The 21,869-nt window shown below is 37.9% G+C and overlaps 1 protein-coding gene across 1 annotated transcript in view; it reads right to left on the bottom strand.

The window, feature by feature from the left end:
- Positions 1 to 21,869, bottom strand: part of Znf385d (zinc finger protein 385D) — a 680,575-nt gene that overhangs the window by 27,602 nt on the left and 631,104 nt on the right. The window contains 1 exon segment of the mRNA XM_013010375.1: positions 149 to 382. Within this exon segment, the coding sequence (XP_012865829.1) occupies positions 149 to 382 (234 nt within the window).

Below are 21,869 nucleotides of genomic sequence, written 5' to 3'. Positions count from 1 at the left end.
ACTTTTATGTTTTAATGGCTAATGAATGCCATCTAATAATTGTGCCACTGTCCCCCCAGCCCTTGTGTCCTGCTGCACAAGTTCTAATCTATTCAGAGGAAGATGGTTGCAGGGCTGTGGAGACAGAATGAAAGCATGTGCATCTCACCACTGTTGTGCGCCTCCAGCTGTGAGGCCGAGTTGACGGCGACCTTGCATAAGGAGCAGTAAAGCAGTCGTTTTGCCTTTTCCTCCTCCGTCTCTGTGGAAGGACATGAGCTATTGCCGCTAGCTGTCGTGGGGCTCTTTTCTGCTTTAGAGGTGATCTCAGTTGTCATAACACTGCTTTTGCGGATTTCCACACTTGTCGTCTTTGATATCGCCGATGTCCCTGTGGTACTGTCTGCATTCAAAAGAGCATAGGAGGAAGGGGAGGATAGAGGGTCATTGTCTTTCCTTGTTTGGAAACGGATGGCTAACATTACACCCTGTTAATAATGATAAGAGCAGTGAGAAATCACTGCTTGTTAACTGCATCTGTCATCTAATGAGGGAATGTACACAGATGACCACATTTCACTTAAGTTTTGGAGGAAACCATCAGGTGATTCTTCAAGATATACATGGATGCAAGTTCTAAATATTCTCTGGGGATAAATAAACATGTCATAAGTTTCTCTTAACACAATGCCGGAATAGAAGAATGTTTGCAATACATACATTTTCCTTTTAAAAATTTTAAAAAGAGGATAAACATGCTTTTTTCCTATTTGTCCTATTACTTTTCTGTTGTCCTCCTATATTGCTTTATTTTATTAATCAGCAAAACTCTGATATCAAAATTGCTTTTCCTAGATCAGCAGCTGAGAAAACCATTGTTCTATTTACAAAGAATCATAATTCAGCACCCTTTGAAAAGTTCATCAGTATGAAACCAAGAGGAATTCTAGTCTGGTGTATTTCTTAAGTGGGCAGTCTGCATCAGACCACATGCAGGAAGTTGTGGTAAAAGCAATCAAATGATCCACCTCACTCGCAAAGAATTCACAGACTAATCATCCTATGTTAAATGTCACATGGTTTCACAAGTTCGAGGACCATGAAAGTGTCCATGCGCTGTAATCCAACAACCCTTTTGGCGCTGAAGTCTGATACTAAATCTGGAGAGATCAACCTTCAAAGAGAAATTACCCTGTCCTAATGTCACTTGGGCACACAGGACTGTCCTCTTAAAAGTGCCACTCACTGTGATATTAGCAATGCGTGTCATGCCCAGCAATAACTTGCAAATGAGCTTTCTACTGGTTTCTCCATCTGTCAATACCCCATCTTTACCTGCTCTCCTTCATTCTGCCTGTCAGCTGGTTCTTATCCTCTTAGTCCGAACACTCCCTGCTGTATCTCCAGCTTCAGCTGCTCTGGGATCTCTCATTCCACATGTCATTCCATGTGCTGCTGTGGTCACTTTTCAAAGACACACTAAGCAGTTCATGATAAATAGGTTGGACAAGGCGATACGTAAGGGACAGCAGCCTGCCTGCAGTGCTATTGCCTCTGAACACGTTTACTTCTTATAACCTCATACTTTCAAGGGGAGATAGCAGTATAAAATGCCTTTGACCTTGTGTGTTTGCATTGTTCCAAGCATAAGAATGAGGACACGGGTTGAGGTTGTTTATTCCTACTTTCTTAAATATGGAATCAAAAACATTAGCTAATGTCAAGGGACAAGGGGAAGGGTGGGGGTAATGGGAAGAGATGGGAAGGGAAAACAAAGGAGGAAGCAACAAGGCTTGATAAGAAATGTACTCATTATCTTGTCCATGTAATTGTAACCCCTCTGTATGGTATTTTCACAATAAAAAAAAAAGAAGACTCTTGTGAAGGGCTGGTCTGTAAAAGGCTCTTCCCGATCTTGTTTCCTATGCTTGACACTTCACACAATCACTTATTTTAGTGACTGAAATTATTAAGGCAGTCTCGTTCAGCGGAATGGAAAACACTCAAGTACTGTGGTTTGTTTGTTTTTTTAAATGTCAACCTGCAAAATGAGTGACTCACTGGATAAACTTTACAAACAAAAATAACCCTCATGCCATTTTTTTCCATTTGTTCTCTTGGACACTGAGAAGCTTCTGATTAGCTTTTAGTTGCCTGCTAAGGTCCCATTACTAAAATCAAGATGATCTTACTGCATTCACTGTCCCCTCATAAAAAGAAATGATTGCTAGCATGAACCTCCGAGTAACTAACTCATCGCCAATTTGCCAAATGTTTTCTATACTTAAAAGAATTTCATATACTTATACAAATAATACAACTCGACCTTCACAGAGAGCTATGAAAATCAGGACATCCCAGAAATTACAAAAATTCCCCGATATCACACCAGTGGGATGAAGTCAACCAAAGCAAATTACTTTATAAGATGTAGATGTCTTGGATAATGGGGTAAAAATACTGTGCAAGACAATCCTGTCCAAGATTGTCTACAGTAAGATCTTAAGCTGTAGTAAAGTCAGTAAATTGTTCTTATAGGAAGCTTTGTGGAAGAATGATAGCTATGTTTACAGAAATTGGATTTTCCAATGTGGCCATACAGGAAAACCAGATGTGATACTCTGGGTATTTATTTCAGTGAAATTCACCATGGTAACAATTTTTGTAGTAATCCTTATCTTTCAATAACTTCTTCTCTGGACTGACATATTTCTTTTATGTCTTGATCTGAAAATGGTCCATGACATAGATCATATTAATCCCACAATAACTTCTCTACATTGAAATTGGGAAACAAGAGTAAAAAAAAAATGGTGTTTCCAATCCTTGTAATAGCTACATTGGTATATCTTCTAATCCCACAGGAGAGTATACATTTACACCAAAATCACTAAGACTAGAGACACCAGATTATTTATGCATAGGACTTAGTAAAGAATTAACATCTCTTTAGGCAAGTTCCTTACTTGAAACAGGCTTAGGAGAATTAATATTCAAAGGCTTAACTTCTTCTACTTCTATTTCTTGTCCTATTTTGACCACATAGTTGAGCATACATATTATTTTCTGAGATTGGAATGAACTTGAAAGAATATAAAGTTATATACTTTTTTATTTTAACTTGAATCCGTGGATAATGATTCTTTAAAGGTAGGATTTGAATTAACTTGTAACAGGATGTGGACTTTCACTTATCAGCGTTTTATCTGTGATGAAAGGTCCTTCTTTTCAAGTCAAGGAGTTAAGGTAAACACATTTTAGCATATGCCTATCCCAAGAGAATCAACTATTTTATACACTGCACGCAAAATGACATAGAAATTTGCAAAAGGGCAAAGAGGCTTTCCTTAATGTGGTTACATTAAATCACTAATTATACAATTACTGTAAATCATTCTTATTTACTCATTAAAATAGAAGGATCAATGGATGTACCTGGCAGCATCAGGTAATATGATAAGGATTCCTTGTGTGGTCTTTCTTCTTCAAATCATAATACCTGACCAGTCGTAGAAAGCACAAAAGAAACCTCAAGTTAAGGTCACTCCTCCCAATTCCTGGCAAGTACCCTCAACACTGCCAATGCCTTCAGAACAAGGAACGTCTAAAAAAAAACTGTCTCTGTGTGGGAGAGCCTATGCAGGTTTAACATCTAGCTGCAATGTAGGATTTTGGATGGGCTCCTGTGGTGATAGAAGGAAATTTGTCAGAAACATAAGAAATGTAAATGAAGAAGAGGATTTTGCTAACAATTCGTCAGTATTGATTCATGAGTCTTGACAGATGAACTGTGGTCATGTGAAACGTTAAAAATAAGGAAAACTGAGGCTGGGAAGGTGGCTCAGTGGTAGAGTGTTTGCCTCGCATGCATGAGGTCCCGAGTTCGATTCCTCAGCACCACATAAACAGAAAAGGCTGTAAGTGGTACTGTGGCTCAGGTGGCAAAGCACTAACCTTAAATTGAAGAGCTAAGGGACAGTACCCAGGCCCTGAGTTCAGGACCCTTGACTGACAAAAAAAAAAGGAAAATTAAATGCAAGGTGTAAGGAAGCTCTCCTGTATTTTGTTTTGTCATCTAACACTTCAGATTTTCCAAACTCTTCTCATATTGACAAGTAGAACTAGATAAGAAATAGTGTGTGGTTTGGGTTACTTTGCATAATCATAGTTAAACTTGGCCTTAGTTGTTTTAAAACATAGCAGTCTTAATTTCAAAATAGAAAGTTTCCAGGACACTTTTCAATGTCATGGTGTATAAGGTTAAAACTGGAACTGAAGTGTGTGTGGTACAGTTTCAAATCAAAGCTTGTTATCCTACGTAGCCGGGTCTCATGAGCCCAGCCTTCATTCCATCAACATTTATTAGGCTGCTGTTTTGTGCTAAGTTCTGTGCTAAGCCACTGGGGACAAGAAGCTCAATAAACATAGATCATGTCATTACTGGCATAAAGAGGCTAGTTTTTGATATATCTCATATTGATTTGGTGGTCTGTGTAATAATAATGTAACTGGTTAATTTATGAAACATCTCACACAAATAATAATAATAATCATTATAACTATTAAAAAAACCTTCCATGTGTTTTGTTTAATATTATAGACTTGTACTTAAATGTCCATGAAATAGGCTCCCCAATAAATGTTTGACACATTTGAAAGGAAAATAATAAGAAAGGATGGGGAAGCACTTTTTTAAGCAGTTACAGGTCTTAGTGCACTCTCAGCTTACATGTCTCCCAAAGGTACGTATCACTCTTATCCTTATCTTAAAGAAGGAAATTCTGGATATAGAAATTTGGGAATTTGAGCCGGGCGCTGGTGACTCACACCTGTAATCCTAGCTACTCAGGAGGCTGAGATCTGAGGATCTCGGTTCAAAGCCAGCCCGGGCAGGAGAGACCATGAGACTCCTAGCTCCAATAAACCACCGGAAGTGGTGCTGTAGCTCAAGTGGTAGAGCACTCGCCTTGAGCTGAAGAGCTGAGGGACAGCGCCCAGGCCCAGAGTTCAAGTCCCACGACCGACAAAAAAAAAAAAAGAAGAAATTTGGGAATTTGGCCAACATCATAGCTTTCAATCACATCGTCTACCTCAGTGTAAATGCTCTTCATTTGTTCTTTTATTGCTCAAGTTTAAATATATTTGGTAAAAGAATTTGAGTCACTCATGATTTATTATTCATGGTGAAAGATGACGTGTTAGGCATTTGACTTTAAAAGAACCTAAACTTGGCCAGAGCATGAGTCAAATCACAAATGTCCAATCATGCATTTATGTGAAACTACTATACTTTGCTCAAATCCATTTAGAAAGAGAGGAAAAAGGAAAACCTGCGGCTCTGAAATTACCTCTTGTGAAAAGTGGTAAGAATAAATCACAGCCTTCTTCACTGTACTGCGCCCCTCCCCAGATAAAAATGAGAAAGTAGGATAATGATTCACTTTTCTCAGTATTTCCCAAAGGCTGATTCTGATTTCTTTTTGCTATTCAACCAATGACTCTAGCAACAATATCTGTGACAGGGAATGGAAAATAATGGGTGGCATTCTGTGGAAGAGAAAGATTTGAGATTGTCTGGACTTAGATTTTTGAGTCATTTTGCTGCTAGTGCCCTATAGCAAATACTCATTATTGAAACACTCATTCTTTGGCACTGAAACAAATTGATAATACTTTGTGGAATGGGGCGTTGGTTGAGAATGAAAAGAAGCATTAGTATTCATAGTGGTCCATTTGTGACCCTCCTCTTGTATAAAAACACTATAAATACACTTTGCAAAACATCCAAAAAGCACCAGGAAGGTTTACAGAAAATGTCCAACAACTTGAATTCTGGATAATAAAAGAACACCTTATATAATCTGTGTATGAAATTTTATTACTTTAGTTACAGACTTTCGAGCTATTCCAATCTCTTCCCAGGTAGCATGGGTTCATGATATAACCTAAAGATCCTCAATAAGTTTTTGTGGAGAAGGAAGACTTAGAAATATATCTGATTTATTTTCTTCTCTCCTGTGTGAATTTTAAGTCTCTCTTAGATTAGCTAGCAAGTGGGTATGCAACAGCTGCTTCCTCTTAAATATGCTGACATTTTGAAGTATAAAAATGTGCTTCATGACCAAAAATATTCATAAGTCTCTAAAAATTACTGCTGGTGGTTTATTTCCTAATCATTTTATTTAGTTTAACCAACATTTATTGAGAACCATGCCATACACTTTGACTCAGGCAAGAATGAACCATGAAAATGATTTATTTTGTACTTTTGAAGACTATGCTCATCCCAAACTAGGCAAACAAAGTCTGAACTATAGAATAGAGAACTATCTATGACTTTGGTCATATAGATAGACCTCATAAAGACAGATAATATAGACACAATCTCTAAAGATGTGGTGTGCACAGAGGTCACACTCGTAGATGTAGCCACACAGGACTGGCCACATAGATGTCAGCTGCACAGATGTTGTATGCATAAGCATAGGCCTCATGAATATTGACTAAATAGACCAAGTGACATTTGCTCCAATGCTGTTTTCCTAAGAGTCATTCCATAGTACTTTGAATACTGCCATTTCTCCTGGTGTGTTGTAATGTTGGATGTATAAATATGGGCCACACAGACTTTGACATAGCTGAGGACTCTGTAGACACTGGTCAAATAGAGGGTTACATAGAGGCAGGTCCCTTAGATCTGGACAATCAAGGTGCATTGCATTGCATAAGGCCTCACAGAATTGGGTAACATCGACCAGAGCTGCAAGGATGTCAGCTACCTAGATGAATCAGAATCTTCCTCTGATTCTGCACTTACAAAGAGCAGACCCCTAGGACTTTCAATACAGTAAGTTCTCTAGCCATCTGTATAGTCCATGCACATGAACCCTCAAAGAGACAGGCCACGTAGACATGTGCTTATAGAGACAGACCACATAGATACTGGCCACATAGATGTACAGAATCTGCAGGACTTCTGTCCCTTCATCTCTGGGACCCTGGGTTTGGTTAAGTTTAACTTCTGGATGAAACCTTTCTTTAGTTGGTGTTAGTATTCAGTTAGGGCTCAAGGCAAGAGGTTCTTCATTCTCCGTGGCCTAGTCAATCTGCAGGGAATAGAGTCTGGTCCCGCTGGGGAAAACTTGATAAGATATTTAGACACAAGGCATATATCTCACTTGTACTCTTCTCAGTCCTGGAAAATTGTGGACTTTCTCTGATTGACCACTTTTCTGTGTTGGGCACTGTGCTCACTATTAGTGAAATATATGTATTGTATCTTATATCCAAAGATTGCTAAGCTCTCATATGAAAACAGTGGAGAACAGGGGCTTTTCTCTATTAGGAGGATAAGAGAAGGAAATACTACCAGAAAAAACATGAGGAAAGTAAATATTCCTTCAAATGGATACTCTTGCATCTCTGTTAGCTTATGATTTAGAAGTTCCATGCAAGTAAAATGGTCCTACAAACATTTAATTGTGAGACAATTTCTGCCCTGCAGTGACATTTATGAAATCTTTAATGTCCTAAAGAACCAAGCGAACAATACTTCTGCCTTCAAGTGATTTGAAAGACCGTCTCTAATCTTGCATATGTTAGAAACTGTACAAATCTAACCAAGATGAAAATCAAACTTTTGATATCATTTTTCAAAGTTGCCCAATTTATGTATGGTGTGTTTGAGGCAACTGCTTAAAAGTTGACCCAGACACAGAGATAATGGTGATGTGTTGAACTCACTTTGTACTATAGATGACCTATGCAGATTAGAATCTAAGTCTTCAAGATGCAAAAATATTTAATACCAATCCTGTTAAAAATAAAATAAAATATGTTCAATATTGTATTTCCTTTTGGAGCCAGCACCAATTAGTTTCATAAGAACTGACTGTTTTCTAGGGCACACATTATTTGTTGGGACATTAATGCTATCTTAGTAATACAACTTTCACCACAAGGATAAATAATCTAAAAGTTCAGCAAGTGCAAACACTACTTCGATTTTTTAAGAGAAGCAGACTAGCACATCAGGTTTCTCAGATAGAGAATGTTTGCAGAAGCTCAGAGAAGGAGGTGGAAATCAGGGTAGGGTAAAAAAAGAGAGAAGCAAATGAGAAGCAGAAGGGGAAAAGAGGCAGGCAAAGCAGGAGGAAAAGAATCAGAGGTTCCCAAGATCTTCTGAAACATAGACTAGGGACTCCTTAAATGTAGGCCTTAGCAGGAATGGTGTGATCCTTCACTGGGGTATCAAGCAGGATTCAATAGTTGGCCAAGAAAAGCTAAGGACTACTTTACAGCTTCATACTGCCTGACATCTTCAAAACAGGCCAGTCGTTGAAAAGGATCACGCTAGTGTGAATTGAGATTTCACAAAGTAAAATCAAGTACACACTAGTGAGGCAATACTGCCAGTCCTTTTTCAAAGAAATAAGTAGAAGGGAAAAGAGGCAGAAGATGAGAAGATGAGTAGGATAAGAGTCATTGGTAGCACTGGAAGCACATCCATGTTTAGCCAATACTTTGGGATACTTTGATAACCAAATTTGGTATCACAGTTTCATCTAAAATGAACAGACCTTAAATGCTAATATTTGTGTGTGTGTGTGTGTGTGTGTGTGTGTGTGTGTGTGTAGGCCATTAATCTTCTGCATGCAGTCTACTAGACAAGATGACACTTTGGGGAAGGGTTCTGAGACACTGTATTTGAACTCTCCAGCGCTGCTCATTTTCATTGTGGGTAAGGGACTGGTCATATGCACTGACTTTGGCTTTCCCTCAGACTATAAGATTGCTATTTTAAGGAAAGAGAAACTTATTAAAGTTAGTATTACTTTTTCTCTTATTCTTTTAGAATACATAAAGAAGGGACATATGCAAAGGAAAAAGCCTTACCATATAGTCTTTCATCTCAACTTATCTCAATGATGTTACTGGGACTAACAGATGCTACAGCATTCTGTATCAATGTTTTATCATTTCAGAGTCTTAGTTTATTACATGTAATAGGGATTGCTTTCCTTACTCTTATGTGTTATCAATATACTCTGTATCACAACTAGGACACCATCTGCTGGATAATTGGTATTGATAAATACAGATGATGCTGTCATCAAATTTGTTTTGTTAGGCGTTTATTTTTTCATTCAAGTTAGGGTCCTACTTCTCGAAGGTGCTAGACTGAAGACTGATCTATCACTATGAATAGAAAATTTCTGACCCCCTAAAGAAAGTTTCATCCTTATTGATCTTTTTCTTATGTCTTTTAACTCTTCTTTCTTTTATTCTTTTCTATGTGCTCCAGTTCCTTTGACCCTCGCAGTATCCAAACCTGACAAGACTGAGGTCTTGGGAACTTCCAAATTACAAGTTCTCCATCAGTCTCTTGTTCAGTAGTGTTCAGTAGTGATTCAGTTTGCATCTCAAATAAATTCTTAGGGGTTGCTTCTGCTTCTGTGGCTTGTATGAGAATCACAAGCAGCACTTGAAGACCACAATTGGCAGACCTGCCAATTTCTGGTTTAGATTAATTGATCTAAGCTTCAAAGGAAACGCACAAACAGAAGAAAGGGAAAATGAAAATCAAGTGACTAGTTTTGCTTGCCTATGAACCAGGTTGTTCCTGGGACATGCGAGTCTGGGTGCTATAACAGGTCCCAGGCAAAACAAGACAGGCTGGGCACCATAAAAGGGTATTTGAAAAAAATTCTCTCTCCCTTTTCCTTCCTTCCTCTCCCATCTCTTCCTACTTTGATTCTTGCCTGTCCACTTATCCCTTACCCTCCACTCTTCCCCTCTCTTCTCTTCTACAAGATACAACATGAACAATTCCCTTTTTTTCCCCCATTGTGGGGCTTGAACTGGGGGCCTGGACACTGTCTCTGAGATGTTTTGTTTAAGGCTAGTGTTCTACCACTTTGAGCCACAGCTCTACTTATGGTTTTTAGTGATGTATTGAAGATAAGAGTCCGACAGGGGGCTGGGAAGGTGGCTCAGTGGTAGAGTGCTTGCCTTCCATGCATGAGGCCCTGTGTTCAATTCCTCAGCACCACATAAGTAGAAAATATTGAAAGTGACACTGTGGCTCAAGTGGTAGAGCGTTATCCTTGAGCTGAAGAGCTGAGGGACAGCACCCAGGCCCAGAGTGCAGGCCTGAATAGCTAGGATTATAGGCATGAGCCACCAGCACATGGCTAACAGTTCTTGAGATACATGTGATGAAGGAGGAAGAATAGAGACATATTGCAAAAGGAAATAATTATGGGAGCCCAATTGACTTACCATTGTGCAGGTAATCTATGGGTGTTTTGTTTTTTTGTTTTTTTTTTTATTGTAAGAATAGAATTTCTCTCTCTCAACTAGTCAGGATGTTTCTATGAGAACTCATTTCTATTGCATTCTCTGAAGTTGAGTAAATTACCCAATTTCTTCTTTCCAAAATTAAGTGGATAGGAAGAAAATCAGCCTGATTGACCTTGGTCTAGCTGAGAAACTGGGGCCACTGTACATACAGTTGGTAAGCATTAAGTCAGAAGACTTTAGTATTGCAAAAGGGAACAAAGAAAGAACAAGAAGGAAATCTATATATTCCAAAGCTGTTTTATTTCACTCACGACTCTTCAGACTTCTTGTGAAGTTATTTTTCCCCAAAGTGGGAAGCAAGAAAATATTTCACAATGTAGGAAGGTAGTTCCCATGTTCCAAAAACTTTTAGAAGGAAGAAAAGTCCTGAATGTGACAGCTGCATATTCATTAGCGAGAAGACCTGCATATTGTCAGTCTTGATTTCAAAACTGGCAAAATGTCAAGGTATAGGTTTTCAGCTATGGGTTTTGGTAGATATCTGTTTTATATAGCAATACCCTTATGCTTCCAGCCACGTGTTTTCATTTAGAAATAGAGTGTGTTTTATTTCCTTAACTTCTACAATATCCAACCATTCAGAATTATATCACAGGAAGTCATAAAACTTGAGAGATTTTACTAATTGTAATTGAATCAAATTAAGTGAAATCTTGCCTTTGGCTTCAAAGTTAGGATGTGTGGGGAATTTGGAATATGAAAATGGTCATGCAAACCATTTAGGATACAAACTGATCCTATTAGGCAGGCTGTAAAAATAATAATAATAAAATCACATTGTCAGCTCTTCAATTTGTTGTGTGCCACAGAGCTGTCTTGAAGATAAGAAAACAAGCTCTCATAATGAAGGGTACGGGATAAAATATTTAGTAGGGATATAATTTAGGACATTATCCCATCTAGTTTCAGGCATTTTATTGTATGTGCTAGAGTTACTTAGCAGTTTTCATACTATTAGTGTTTCATAGATTAACTATGCAGAAAAACATTTTAATCACTGGGAAAATATCATGATGTAACGGTTACAACTCAAGCACTTGTTACAACTCAAGCTTCTCGATTAAAGGCCTCTTTCCCATTTCAGGGGACAAGAAAAGGAGACAATTCCATTACACAAAGGGCAGGAAATGATTTGCAAAGATGAAGGAAATACAAGGAAAAGAAGGAAGCTGCATGAAAGTTAGCAAAAGGGTTGCTTAATTTTTACTGAAAATTTTCAATAACTGTTGAGGACATTCTTTTAACTGTAAGATGGATTGTCTCAAGTTCCAACAGTCATTTCACTCAGAATAGAATTCTTTTTATTACTCCCTCTGTAGGAAAAGGAGGCAGAAGGAAGTTAATCTTACAATATAACTACTTAATAGAAGTTCTGTCTTTACAATAGTCGTTTGCATATTGTTTTAGTTGGTTAGGTCAAGAATTGTAGGATTTGGGAAGGCATAAAAATTAATAGACAAATGTGAAAATAAACATAGAACAGGAGAAATCAAAATTCGACTATTAAAAGTTTGGCTGCCAAAAATTGACAAAACTACTTTAAAAATAATAGAATTCTGGGAAAAAATCCCTTTTCCCTATCAAAGCCAACAAACTGGTTTCTAAAATGGTAGGATTATGTCTATATCATGTCAACTGATTTTCATGACATTCAGGTTATATAATTTTATTTCCTATCATTCCTATAAGCTATCACCTAGTTCTAGAGATTCTAAATGATAGCAGACTAGTGCGTGTAAAAAAAAATGAACCATATTTTATATTTTTCCTTTCACTGGTAACTACATTTATTGCAATTTTCTCACCATTTTACCAGTACAATAAACTTTTCATCAATCTTTTGAAGACCCTTCTCACAGTTTGAGACCTCACTGTACAAAGAGTCTATTTTACTATCTTCCTTTTGCTTCCAAATAAACTTGCTCTTCCTGCTTTGAATAAAAAAAATCATCCTGGTGCTAATGACACATCCCTGTTAGTCTAGGCTACTCAGAAGATTGAGATCTGAGGATCGTGGTTCAAAGCCAACCTGCACAGGAAAGTCCAGGGGACACTATCTCCAATTAATGTCCAAGAAGCCAGAGGGGGACTGTGGCTCAAGCAGTAGTGCTAGTCTTGAGCACAAAAACTCAAGGACAGGGCCCAGGCTCTGAGTTCAAGCCCCAAAGACTAGGAGCTTGAAATCAGTCTCTTTTCCTTCCCAAATATGAAGAAAAACACTTTGTTCTTTTTTTTCCCCACAGGCTTCATTTAAGAGACTGTTATTGGAACAAAAGTTTCTTCAAGTTCTATTATATATTTTGAGTATGTTAAGGATTTCTTCATTAGCTTTATGAATCAATGTTTAATCCAGTATTTTCAATGTCAATGTATTTTTAAGGTAGAGTTGTGTTCAGGAAAGGCAGACTGAAAAGTAATTTCAAAGGAAGTTTGTGCTGTCTCTGAAACTGTCAGTACTAGCCATTTCAATCCTGTAGAATGGTAAACACTTTTATAGCCACAGAAAGATGGGAATTTTGTCCCATGGGGAGTGTTAGCATTCCTTGCCCAATCTACCTGCTGGAATCTTTGTTTCCTGAGTCAAGTCGGAATACCTTTTGAGAGTCCATCAGAGGCAAATAGAAGTTCTGAAAATTCACCATTGAATTAGATAAAATATCCTTTAAAAACATAGCTCTTATTTTTAGAGAAGAAACATTACTTCATTTATCATACACTTGTGTATACCTGTTTGATTGGTTTGTGAAACAGAGTTTCACTATGTGGCCCAAGCTGGCCTTGAGCTTGGTGAGGCTTCTGGCTTGGCCTCTCAAGTGTTGAGATTATAAGCATGTGCAACGTCTTCTTGCAACATCTATTTTTAAATGACCAAGATTTTAGAAATTACACTTAACAAAAATCCAATTGGGAGTCTTAAAAGTGAAGCTCTTGAGTGGGTAATTTGTCTTCTTTTAGAGTACTTTTTGAAAAGTTTTTTTTTAATATAAATTTGTATCTCGTACATCATGATTCCTGGAAGTGTTCCTCTCACAGTGGGAAACCCTTACTAGGTCCATGGGACCAGTTCTGCTCATGGCCTCCTGGGCAGGTTGCTCAGGCTGAGTGTTCTAGAAGTTCAGCACTGGATGTGAAAAGTCAAACCTCTGTGCATTTGGGGAGTGTGAGTGGCAGAGACTAGAGCCAAGTCTTGGCTCTTAGAAAGCTTCTGCCAAGCAATCAAGATCACAGCCAGGCCACAAGCACCAACTCAGAGGGGTGAGGAAGAAATCAGAGCCAGAAGGCAGGCTGGGTGAGAAGAAACAGGTTCTTGGGTATTTGAGGACATGGCTTAAAATGTGGCAGGCAGACAATGTGGCGACCTTGTCAAGTTATTTTTAGCATGGAAACTGAACCTTTTGGACAGCTCAATCATAGTTTTATTGAAGAGAATATTCATGTCAGTACCCACTCTTCTGGGAGAGAATAGGAAAGAAATGAAAGAAGCAATAGGTCTAGAGATTTGGTTGGTTCCTTTCTTACTTCTTTCCCTCCCTCTCTCCCTCCCTTCCTCCCTCCCTCACTCCCCCTTCCCTTCCTCCCTCCCACTCTCTCTCTCCCTTCTTTCTTTCCTTCTTTCCTTCCTTCCTTCCTTCTTGCCTTCCTTCCTTCCTTCCTTCCTTCCTTCTTTTCTTCCTTCCTTCCTTCTTTCCTCTGTCTGTCTCTCTCTCTCTCAGTAGTGGAGTTTGATCTCAGGCCTCTGCACTCACTTAGCTTACTTGTTCAGCTGGTATTCTACCACTTGAGCCTCCACCCCATCTTTTGTGTTGATCATTTGGAGATAGAGACTAGAAAAATAATTCTGCCAAAACTAGCCTCAAACCAAAACCATCCAGATCCTAACCTCCAGACTGGCTAGGAATACAGTTATGAGCCGCTGGCATCCAGTTTGAGTTTTGCTTTCTGCTCCTGGACCATGCAGTAGGAAACCATGATGAGGAGCAGTGGAGGATCAAGCTCCTTCCTCCTTTCCCTGCCCCCCGCCCAGCCAATCTGTACTTCCTACCACATCTAAATAAAACAACACAAAACACTAACACATGCATATAGTTCTGTCTTTGAGATGTCAATTTACATCCAAAAGTCACTCCTTTTTAAGGATACTTCTGGAGAAAGCAAATTAAAAACCTTCTCAACTAGTTGGAGTAGGGAAAAGGAAGGTGAGCAAGGACTCTGATCCTAGAATAAACTGAAAGTCCACTTCAGGGAAGTCATCTTTTCTCAACTGGAGAATAACACTGTTTAGGGCTTCGTTTAAAAGAATATAGTAATTTTTACTGAAATTAAGACTCCAAATAAGTTTCATGGGATAATTTAAGGGCACAAATAATTGTAGGGTTTGGAGGCATTCTTGAAGTATGTCTTAATGCTGGGGAAATAAAAAGTATTTTTTTTCATGAAGCTTTTACATATATCAGAAGGTATATATTCATTTTTAGCCTTACAATGTCATCATGCATAGCAATTTGCTTTTATTCAGCAATTCACAATAAAAATCACTGTGACCTGATTTAACCTTCAGGTAATTGAAAGCCAGGCTCATGCTACAGTCTCAGAGCTTGGGAGACAGAGGAAGGGGCCAGAAGATCATGTGTAAGGCCAACCCAGATTTCATAGCAAGTTCCAAGCTATCCTAGGATACTAAATGAAATTCTGTCTCAAACAGACAAATAAACAGCCACACAGTAAAGAAAGAAAATACTTCCAAATCCAGTCTGACTGACTTGACAATCTGAGTTAATAAAGTTTCCTCAGACTGGATGTTAAGCTAACTTATATAGTATAAACCTGAATAAGGTAGAAATTGACTACTTTATACAGATTAGTCTCAATTGTCTTCTTAAATTACATTTTATAAGGAGAAAATTTTTCTGAGCTTCTCCTCTTAAGGAAAGTTCAACCCATTTGAGTCAGGGAAGTCTATCTCAGTCATCAAGATGGGTTGAGATGATGCACCAATCCATAGAACTTAGATGAAATTTATCCCTTTTAATTTTTGAAGGGTCCACTACCACAGATGCTTGTTTCTATTGACCATATGTACTGTGAAGATTTCTGAACTGTTAATGGAAAAAGTGCCACCAGATCTGAGTTTATGAATTGTTTTGTTAGTACTACTAAAACTACTGGGAGGAAAAAACTGGTAGAGAACAAGGGAGGGGTGACATTGTCCAAAAGGTAACCTACTCTGTACCAGTCTTATGTAGTTATAGCCGCTCTGTACATTACCTTCATGTAACAAGAAGAATGTTAAAAATAAATAAATAAAATTTTAACATATTGCTGAAACCATATTAATGAACGGCAAACACCAAAGAAGTCTACAATCAGTTGTGCAAGATGTAGGCTAAAAGATACGCTACGAGGGATCAATTAGTCACCACTCAAAAATGAGGTGTAACAACTTATCCATTCCAAGGGAAAGGCAAATTAAGCAAGTGTACAAAGAGAAATAGCTGGAGGAATCATATGTCAAATTGTCAGAGCTCACTAAAATGTCACAGCCTTCCAAACAGTATGATGGGAAGTGGCACTGTGGCTAGGGTACAGCACTAGCCTTGAGCAAAAAGGAGCCCAGGGATAGTGCCCAGGCCCAGAGTTTAAGCTCCACAACTGGAAAAAGAAACAAATAAATATAAATAAATGAATAAGTAAACAGTATGATTTACATCATACTCACAGTTGAATTAGTAGAAATGAATCCATACTAAATCCACACACCTATGAGTTATTGATTTGTGACAAAGCTGGCACCATTATTCAGTGAGGAAAAACACATGCTAATTTTTTTCACATGCTAATTTTAATCTACCCTTCAATAGTGATTCTGGGACATGGATATTTGCATGCAGTGAGTGAATTTGGACTTCTGAATCATACTATCTAACACAAAATAAATGGATGCTTGACCCAAATAAAAGAACGAGGAATCTATAACACTTAGTAGGAAAAGAGTAAGGATAAGTATTACTGACTTTAGGTTAGGCAATGGTATCTTAAAAGCAGTAACAAGAGCACATGAAACAAAAGAAACAATAGGTAAGTTGAAGTTGATCAGTATTAATATTTTTTAAAAGAGAAAACAGCACGTGGAACAAGAATCTATCTATCTATATATCTATATATACATATATACTATATAGCTTATAAGAACCTAATGTCCTGAATATAAAATGAAATGTTACAACTCAACAATAAAAACAATCCCCCTAGCTAAAATTAGATTTAAAAAATTGAATGAACTTCCCAAATGAAATATACAAGTGGATATAAGTACATGAAAAGAAAGTCAGCATTAGACAAGGAGAAATGTCAATGGTCGCCACAAGAAAAAGCCATCTCATACCCTCTAGAATGACTATCATAATACAAAAAGCAAAAAGAAATAAAAAAGAGAAAATAACAAGTACTAGCAAGGATGTGGAGAAATTAGAATCCTCATACCTCGCTGGAGGGAAAGAAAGTGATACAGCTATAGAAAAGTGTGGCAGTTCCTAAAAAGGTTAAATAGAGTTTATGGTATAACTAAAAAAATCTGACTTCTATGAAAATATCCATAGTGACTGAAAATAATGTTGCCATGTGCCTCATCCATAAATGTTTTATGGTAGCACTAATCATAATTATGAAAGATGATAAAAACTCACATGTCTGTCAACTGAGGAATGGATACCTACAATATGGTATACTTTAAAATATTATTCAGCCCCATATAAGGAAATAAAATACTGACACAGGTTACAATATAAATGACCTGGAAAAGCATCATGCTAAATGAGAAAAACCTAATCAACAAAACACTGCATATTATATAATTATCTTTACAAGAAATTCCCCATTAAGAAAGTCATTGATCAAGACATACTGTGTTTATAAATTGCTTTGTCGAATGATAACTCTTTATACAACTACTTGAAGATAATAAAAATATTTTAAAAAAATAAAAGAAGAAAGTAAAGGCAGACAAAAAGTATATTAGAACATTTCAGGGGTTGCGGGAGGGGAAAATTAGAAGGTTCAGTGTTACATGACAAAAATATTCAGGGGCTGGAAACTGGTGGCTCATGACTATAACCCTAGCTACTCAGAGGGCTGAGATCAGAGGATCAAGGTTGGAAGCCAGCCCAGGCAGGAAACTTCATGAGACTCTTATCTCCAAAAAAACTGCTCTGAAAAAGCTGGAAGGGGTGCTGTGGCCAAAGTGGTAGAGCACTAGCCTTGAGCAAAACCTCAGGGACAGAGCCCAGGCCTAGAGTTCAAGCCCAGTACTGGCAAAAAAATTTAAAAAACTGTTCAGAGACGGATAGTTTTATGATTTCCAACATTAAGCATATATTAAAAGTCCCTTGGTTCTATGCATTAGTATAATAAAAAATAATGGTTTCCCTATGATATGAATTTTTTATCTATAAATCATTTTCTAAAACTAATGTCCTAATCTTGGCCAATAGCTGTGCATGATCGCCCTCCCTTCCTTTTTGCTCTGTAAGAACCACGTACCAACATTGGTATTGTTGATTTTCTCAAGCACTCCAAGTACATTTATATCTTATAGGCATTTGGGTTGCTCCTTCTCTACCAAATTCTTCCCAGAGAACCAGTTGCTTATCCCCTTGATACCCGCAAGCCTGTATCAACATCTCAGAAAAGGTGGCTTCTTACCACATTGGATAAAATTTTATCTCCCGACTCATGTTTATAAATCCTCCTTGTTGTTTGTGTTTTCTCCTCTCCTGCCTGAATGTCTTATGTTCAGCCATTCTATGTAACATCTGACAGCCTGTTCCATCTGTCTTGCTACCATGGAAGGCAAACTCTATTGGGAGGCAAGGATTTTTATCCTTCTCCTCTCTACTGTTCCTTTATTTCTGGAGCAGTTCCTGAAACAAGAGTTTCCTGGAAAATATATCTTGAATCAATGACAACACAGGAACAACACAGGAAATTGTTAGGAAGAAAAAATATATATGTATTTATATAAAACTCTATTGGTGTAAACATCATTTCCATCTCTTGAAACTTTTTGCTTTCTTTTCACACAAGTGTGCTTTACTCAGGTGATTTAAATAGAAAGTCCTGATTATTTCTTTTAGGAGGAATCATGTTACACAATTTATGGATTCCTTTATGGATCCTAGCTAATGTGATACCCTGAGAAACAGGATGTTTATAATCACTTCAGCTGTAATGCCCCAGAGTTTCTAAAGAGGTGATGAACAAGGTAAGAATAACAAGTCATTCGCTACTAGCCTTTCCATTTCCAAAGGCCAATAGCTAGACAGAGTGAATGTGGAAAACTGTTTTCTGCATTTAGGATATTATGCTAGACACTATATGAAGACACCATTGCCAAGCCTTATTTTCTTTTTATTTGGCTAGGTCATAGAGAATAGACTGAAACAGCCAGAAAGAAAGCTGCCAAGCCTCTTGAAAAAACAGCAAAACTTCATGCAGCTGAAAAAGAGATTAAGATACAAACTAGAAATTCAGGTTAAAAGACCATGGGAAAATTTGAATTCCCAAGCATCAAGCAACTCTGTAAAACCTATGATACATAACTCAAAGTTAGAGTAAAAATTAGTTTTTTCTTCTTCTTAGAAACACAGGCAAAATTATGGAGATTAACTCTTATATTTACTAAGTATCAGGGCTCTCCAAATCTTGATCTCAACCTCAGTAAATTTTAACACATAGTTAGGATTCATTCATTTCATGTTTGTCCAATTTTACTCCTTGTTTTACAGCAACACCATCCTTGAGTAAAAAGACATATTTACATATATATAGCATATATATGTATATATGTATATGTGTATATTTATGTATGTGTATATATATGCATATGCATATATGTGTACTTTATACATATATATGTAATTTTATACATATATGTATATACACATATATATTTGATATATAATGTCAGTTGTGGTGCTTGAACTCAGGGCCTGGGTGCTGTCCCTGAGCTTTTGTGCTCATGGCTTATGCTCTACCACTTGAGCCACAAAGCCACTTCCAGTTAATTGGTGATAAGAGTCTCATGGACTTTCCTACCCAGAATGGCTTCAAAACACAAACCTCAGATCTCAGCTTCCAAGGTAACTAGGATTACAGGTGTAAGCCACCAGTGCCTGGTGCTGATATACATATATATTTTTTCAAGTGAATCTATTATGTAAAAAGCTTACGTATGGAAAGCATCATCCATGGGAACTTCACAAGCAACTTTTGTTCAGCTAATACCTGAGGACAAATAGTCTCAAACATAATGGCCAGTAAATTCTTGCAGTTACTTTCAAAAACAATCCAATGTTCCCTCTAAATGTTAGAGTTATCAAATGACCCAATATGCATGCAAAAAATACTTGAATATAAATTTTCAGAGTATATTACTCATTTCCCCACCCCAAATAGTAAACAACGTAATGTCTATCCATTTATGAATGAAATGAAAAATGGATTGTGGTATATCCATATAATTGAATTCTCTTCAGCCCTGAAAATAAATAAGGCTATGATACTATCCACACCTGAAGGAAATTTGATTATACCAAGTAAAGGAAATCAGCCACAAAATATCAGGTGTTACGTGACAGTTTCTGTGAAACTTCCAGGCAGAGGAAATCCACAGATTCTGAGAGTTGATTGGTGGTTATCAAGGACGAGGGAGAAGATGGAGAGCCACTGCTTGTGAGTATGGTATTTTTCTTAGGATAGTGATAATGGCACAATTCTGAAAAACAGCCACTCTACACTTTACATAAGTGAGTCCTGTGATGCAGATATTCAAACTCAGTGAAGCTCTTACATTGTAAAAAGCCTAGTGCTATGGAAATTTCTCACCAGTTGTAGCACTTCTGTGTCTTGTTTGCTATTCTAGAGCACCAATGATAACTCCTGTCAGCTTGGCTTATGTAACTACAATTCGCATGTTGGTTCACTGGTGGATCTCTGAGATCTTATGAGAGTGCAGATCCCCTGAGCCAGCCCGGCCCATGCCTTCATTTGCTCTGATGGGAAACTGAACACCGTAGACCAATACACATGAATGCTTGGTAACCAGCACGTGTCTCAAGCTAATAATATCCTGCAGAAGACAACTGCAGTCACTTTTCTGCTAAAATAAAACCTTGCAGAACAAGATCTGCATTCTCTTCTATGGTATACTGTTCTTGTCATTAAAATCAGCTAAGGCCTCCAATTCAGCTCCTCCACCACACTCTATATTTTATTATTGTCAAACTATCTGCTATCTTTTGGATTGGAAACATCTCCCCCAAAGATGTTTGTGTTAGAGGTTTCATTCCACTGCACAATGTGACTGGGAAGCTGGTGGAGCCATTAGAATATGGCACCAGTTTACAGAAAGTTAGGTCATTGGAGCATGTGCCTAGAAAACCTTTTTCCCTTTTCTTCCCCTTTTGCTTCCTGGTTTCTTTGATATGGACAACTCCCCCCACTATCTGCTTTTCCCATGTTGTTTTGCCTAGCCTCAATTCCAAAAAATACAAGGCCCAAAACCACAGACGGAAACCTCTGAGACTATGTGTCAAAATGATCCTGTCTTTTGATAAGCTTATTAGCTGAGATACTAGTTACCATACCAGTAGCTGACACACTGTCCAAAATGCCCCGAGAGTAACATTCTATGCCCGCACTCCCGTGTCCACACCTCTGCACAAATGTTATGGTGCATACTCAGTGATTCCTTTTCCATGTGCTTAGACCAGCTTGTCGTAGTCGTTTTTTATTTTTATTTTTTTGGTTAGTCATGGACTTGAACTCAGGGCCTGGGCACTGTCCTTGAACATTTTTGCTCAAGGTTGGCACTCTACCACTTTGAACCACTGCTCCACTTCTGGTTTTCTGGTGGTTTATTTGTGATAAGAGTATCACTGACTTTCTTGCTCCAGCTGACTTCTGATCTGATCTCAGTCTCCTGGATAGCTAGGATTACAAGTGTGAGCCAGTAGCCACAGGCATTTTCTGCAGTCTTATTTGGGGACCAACCCTATTACCGTACTTTTTACGTCAATCATCTTTTCCCCCAGATTTTGAATCTCAAAAATGAAATCTGTCTTTCCCATGATAAATTCTTGAAAAGTACATTCATTATTTGGTATTAGGAAGGATTTACTTCACGGTTGCATGTAACTACTTCTGCTTGACCTCTTTGTTTTACTGGGCAGAAGAAAGCTGTGTAAGTAAATACAAAATAAGACAAAATGTAACTGCATAAAAAATGATTGTTCCTACCCTAATATTAGATTTCATCTTGAAACTTCTGTCATTAAAAAACAAAAGGCCCTCAATATGACTGGGTTTATCTTCATTTCTGAGATTTGAGCTGTAGGGTGATGCTGGATTTGGGCATGTTTTCACATCTGAGGGTGGAAACCAATGGGAAGGCTCTCCCGAGCCAGATGATGTAGGTAGGGCCATGGCCACATTTCTGTCAGTTCTTCAGTGTGCTAAGCAAGCACTCTTGTGCT

The sequence above is a fragment of the Dipodomys ordii genome, unplaced genomic scaffold (genome assembly GCF_000151885.1).
Source record: "Dipodomys ordii isolate 6190 unplaced genomic scaffold, Dord_2.0 Scaffold12, whole genome shotgun sequence".
NCBI classification, from domain to species: Eukaryota; Metazoa; Chordata; class Mammalia; order Rodentia; family Heteromyidae; genus Dipodomys; species Dipodomys ordii.
This window is presented reverse-complemented; position numbering and strand designations above follow the sequence as displayed.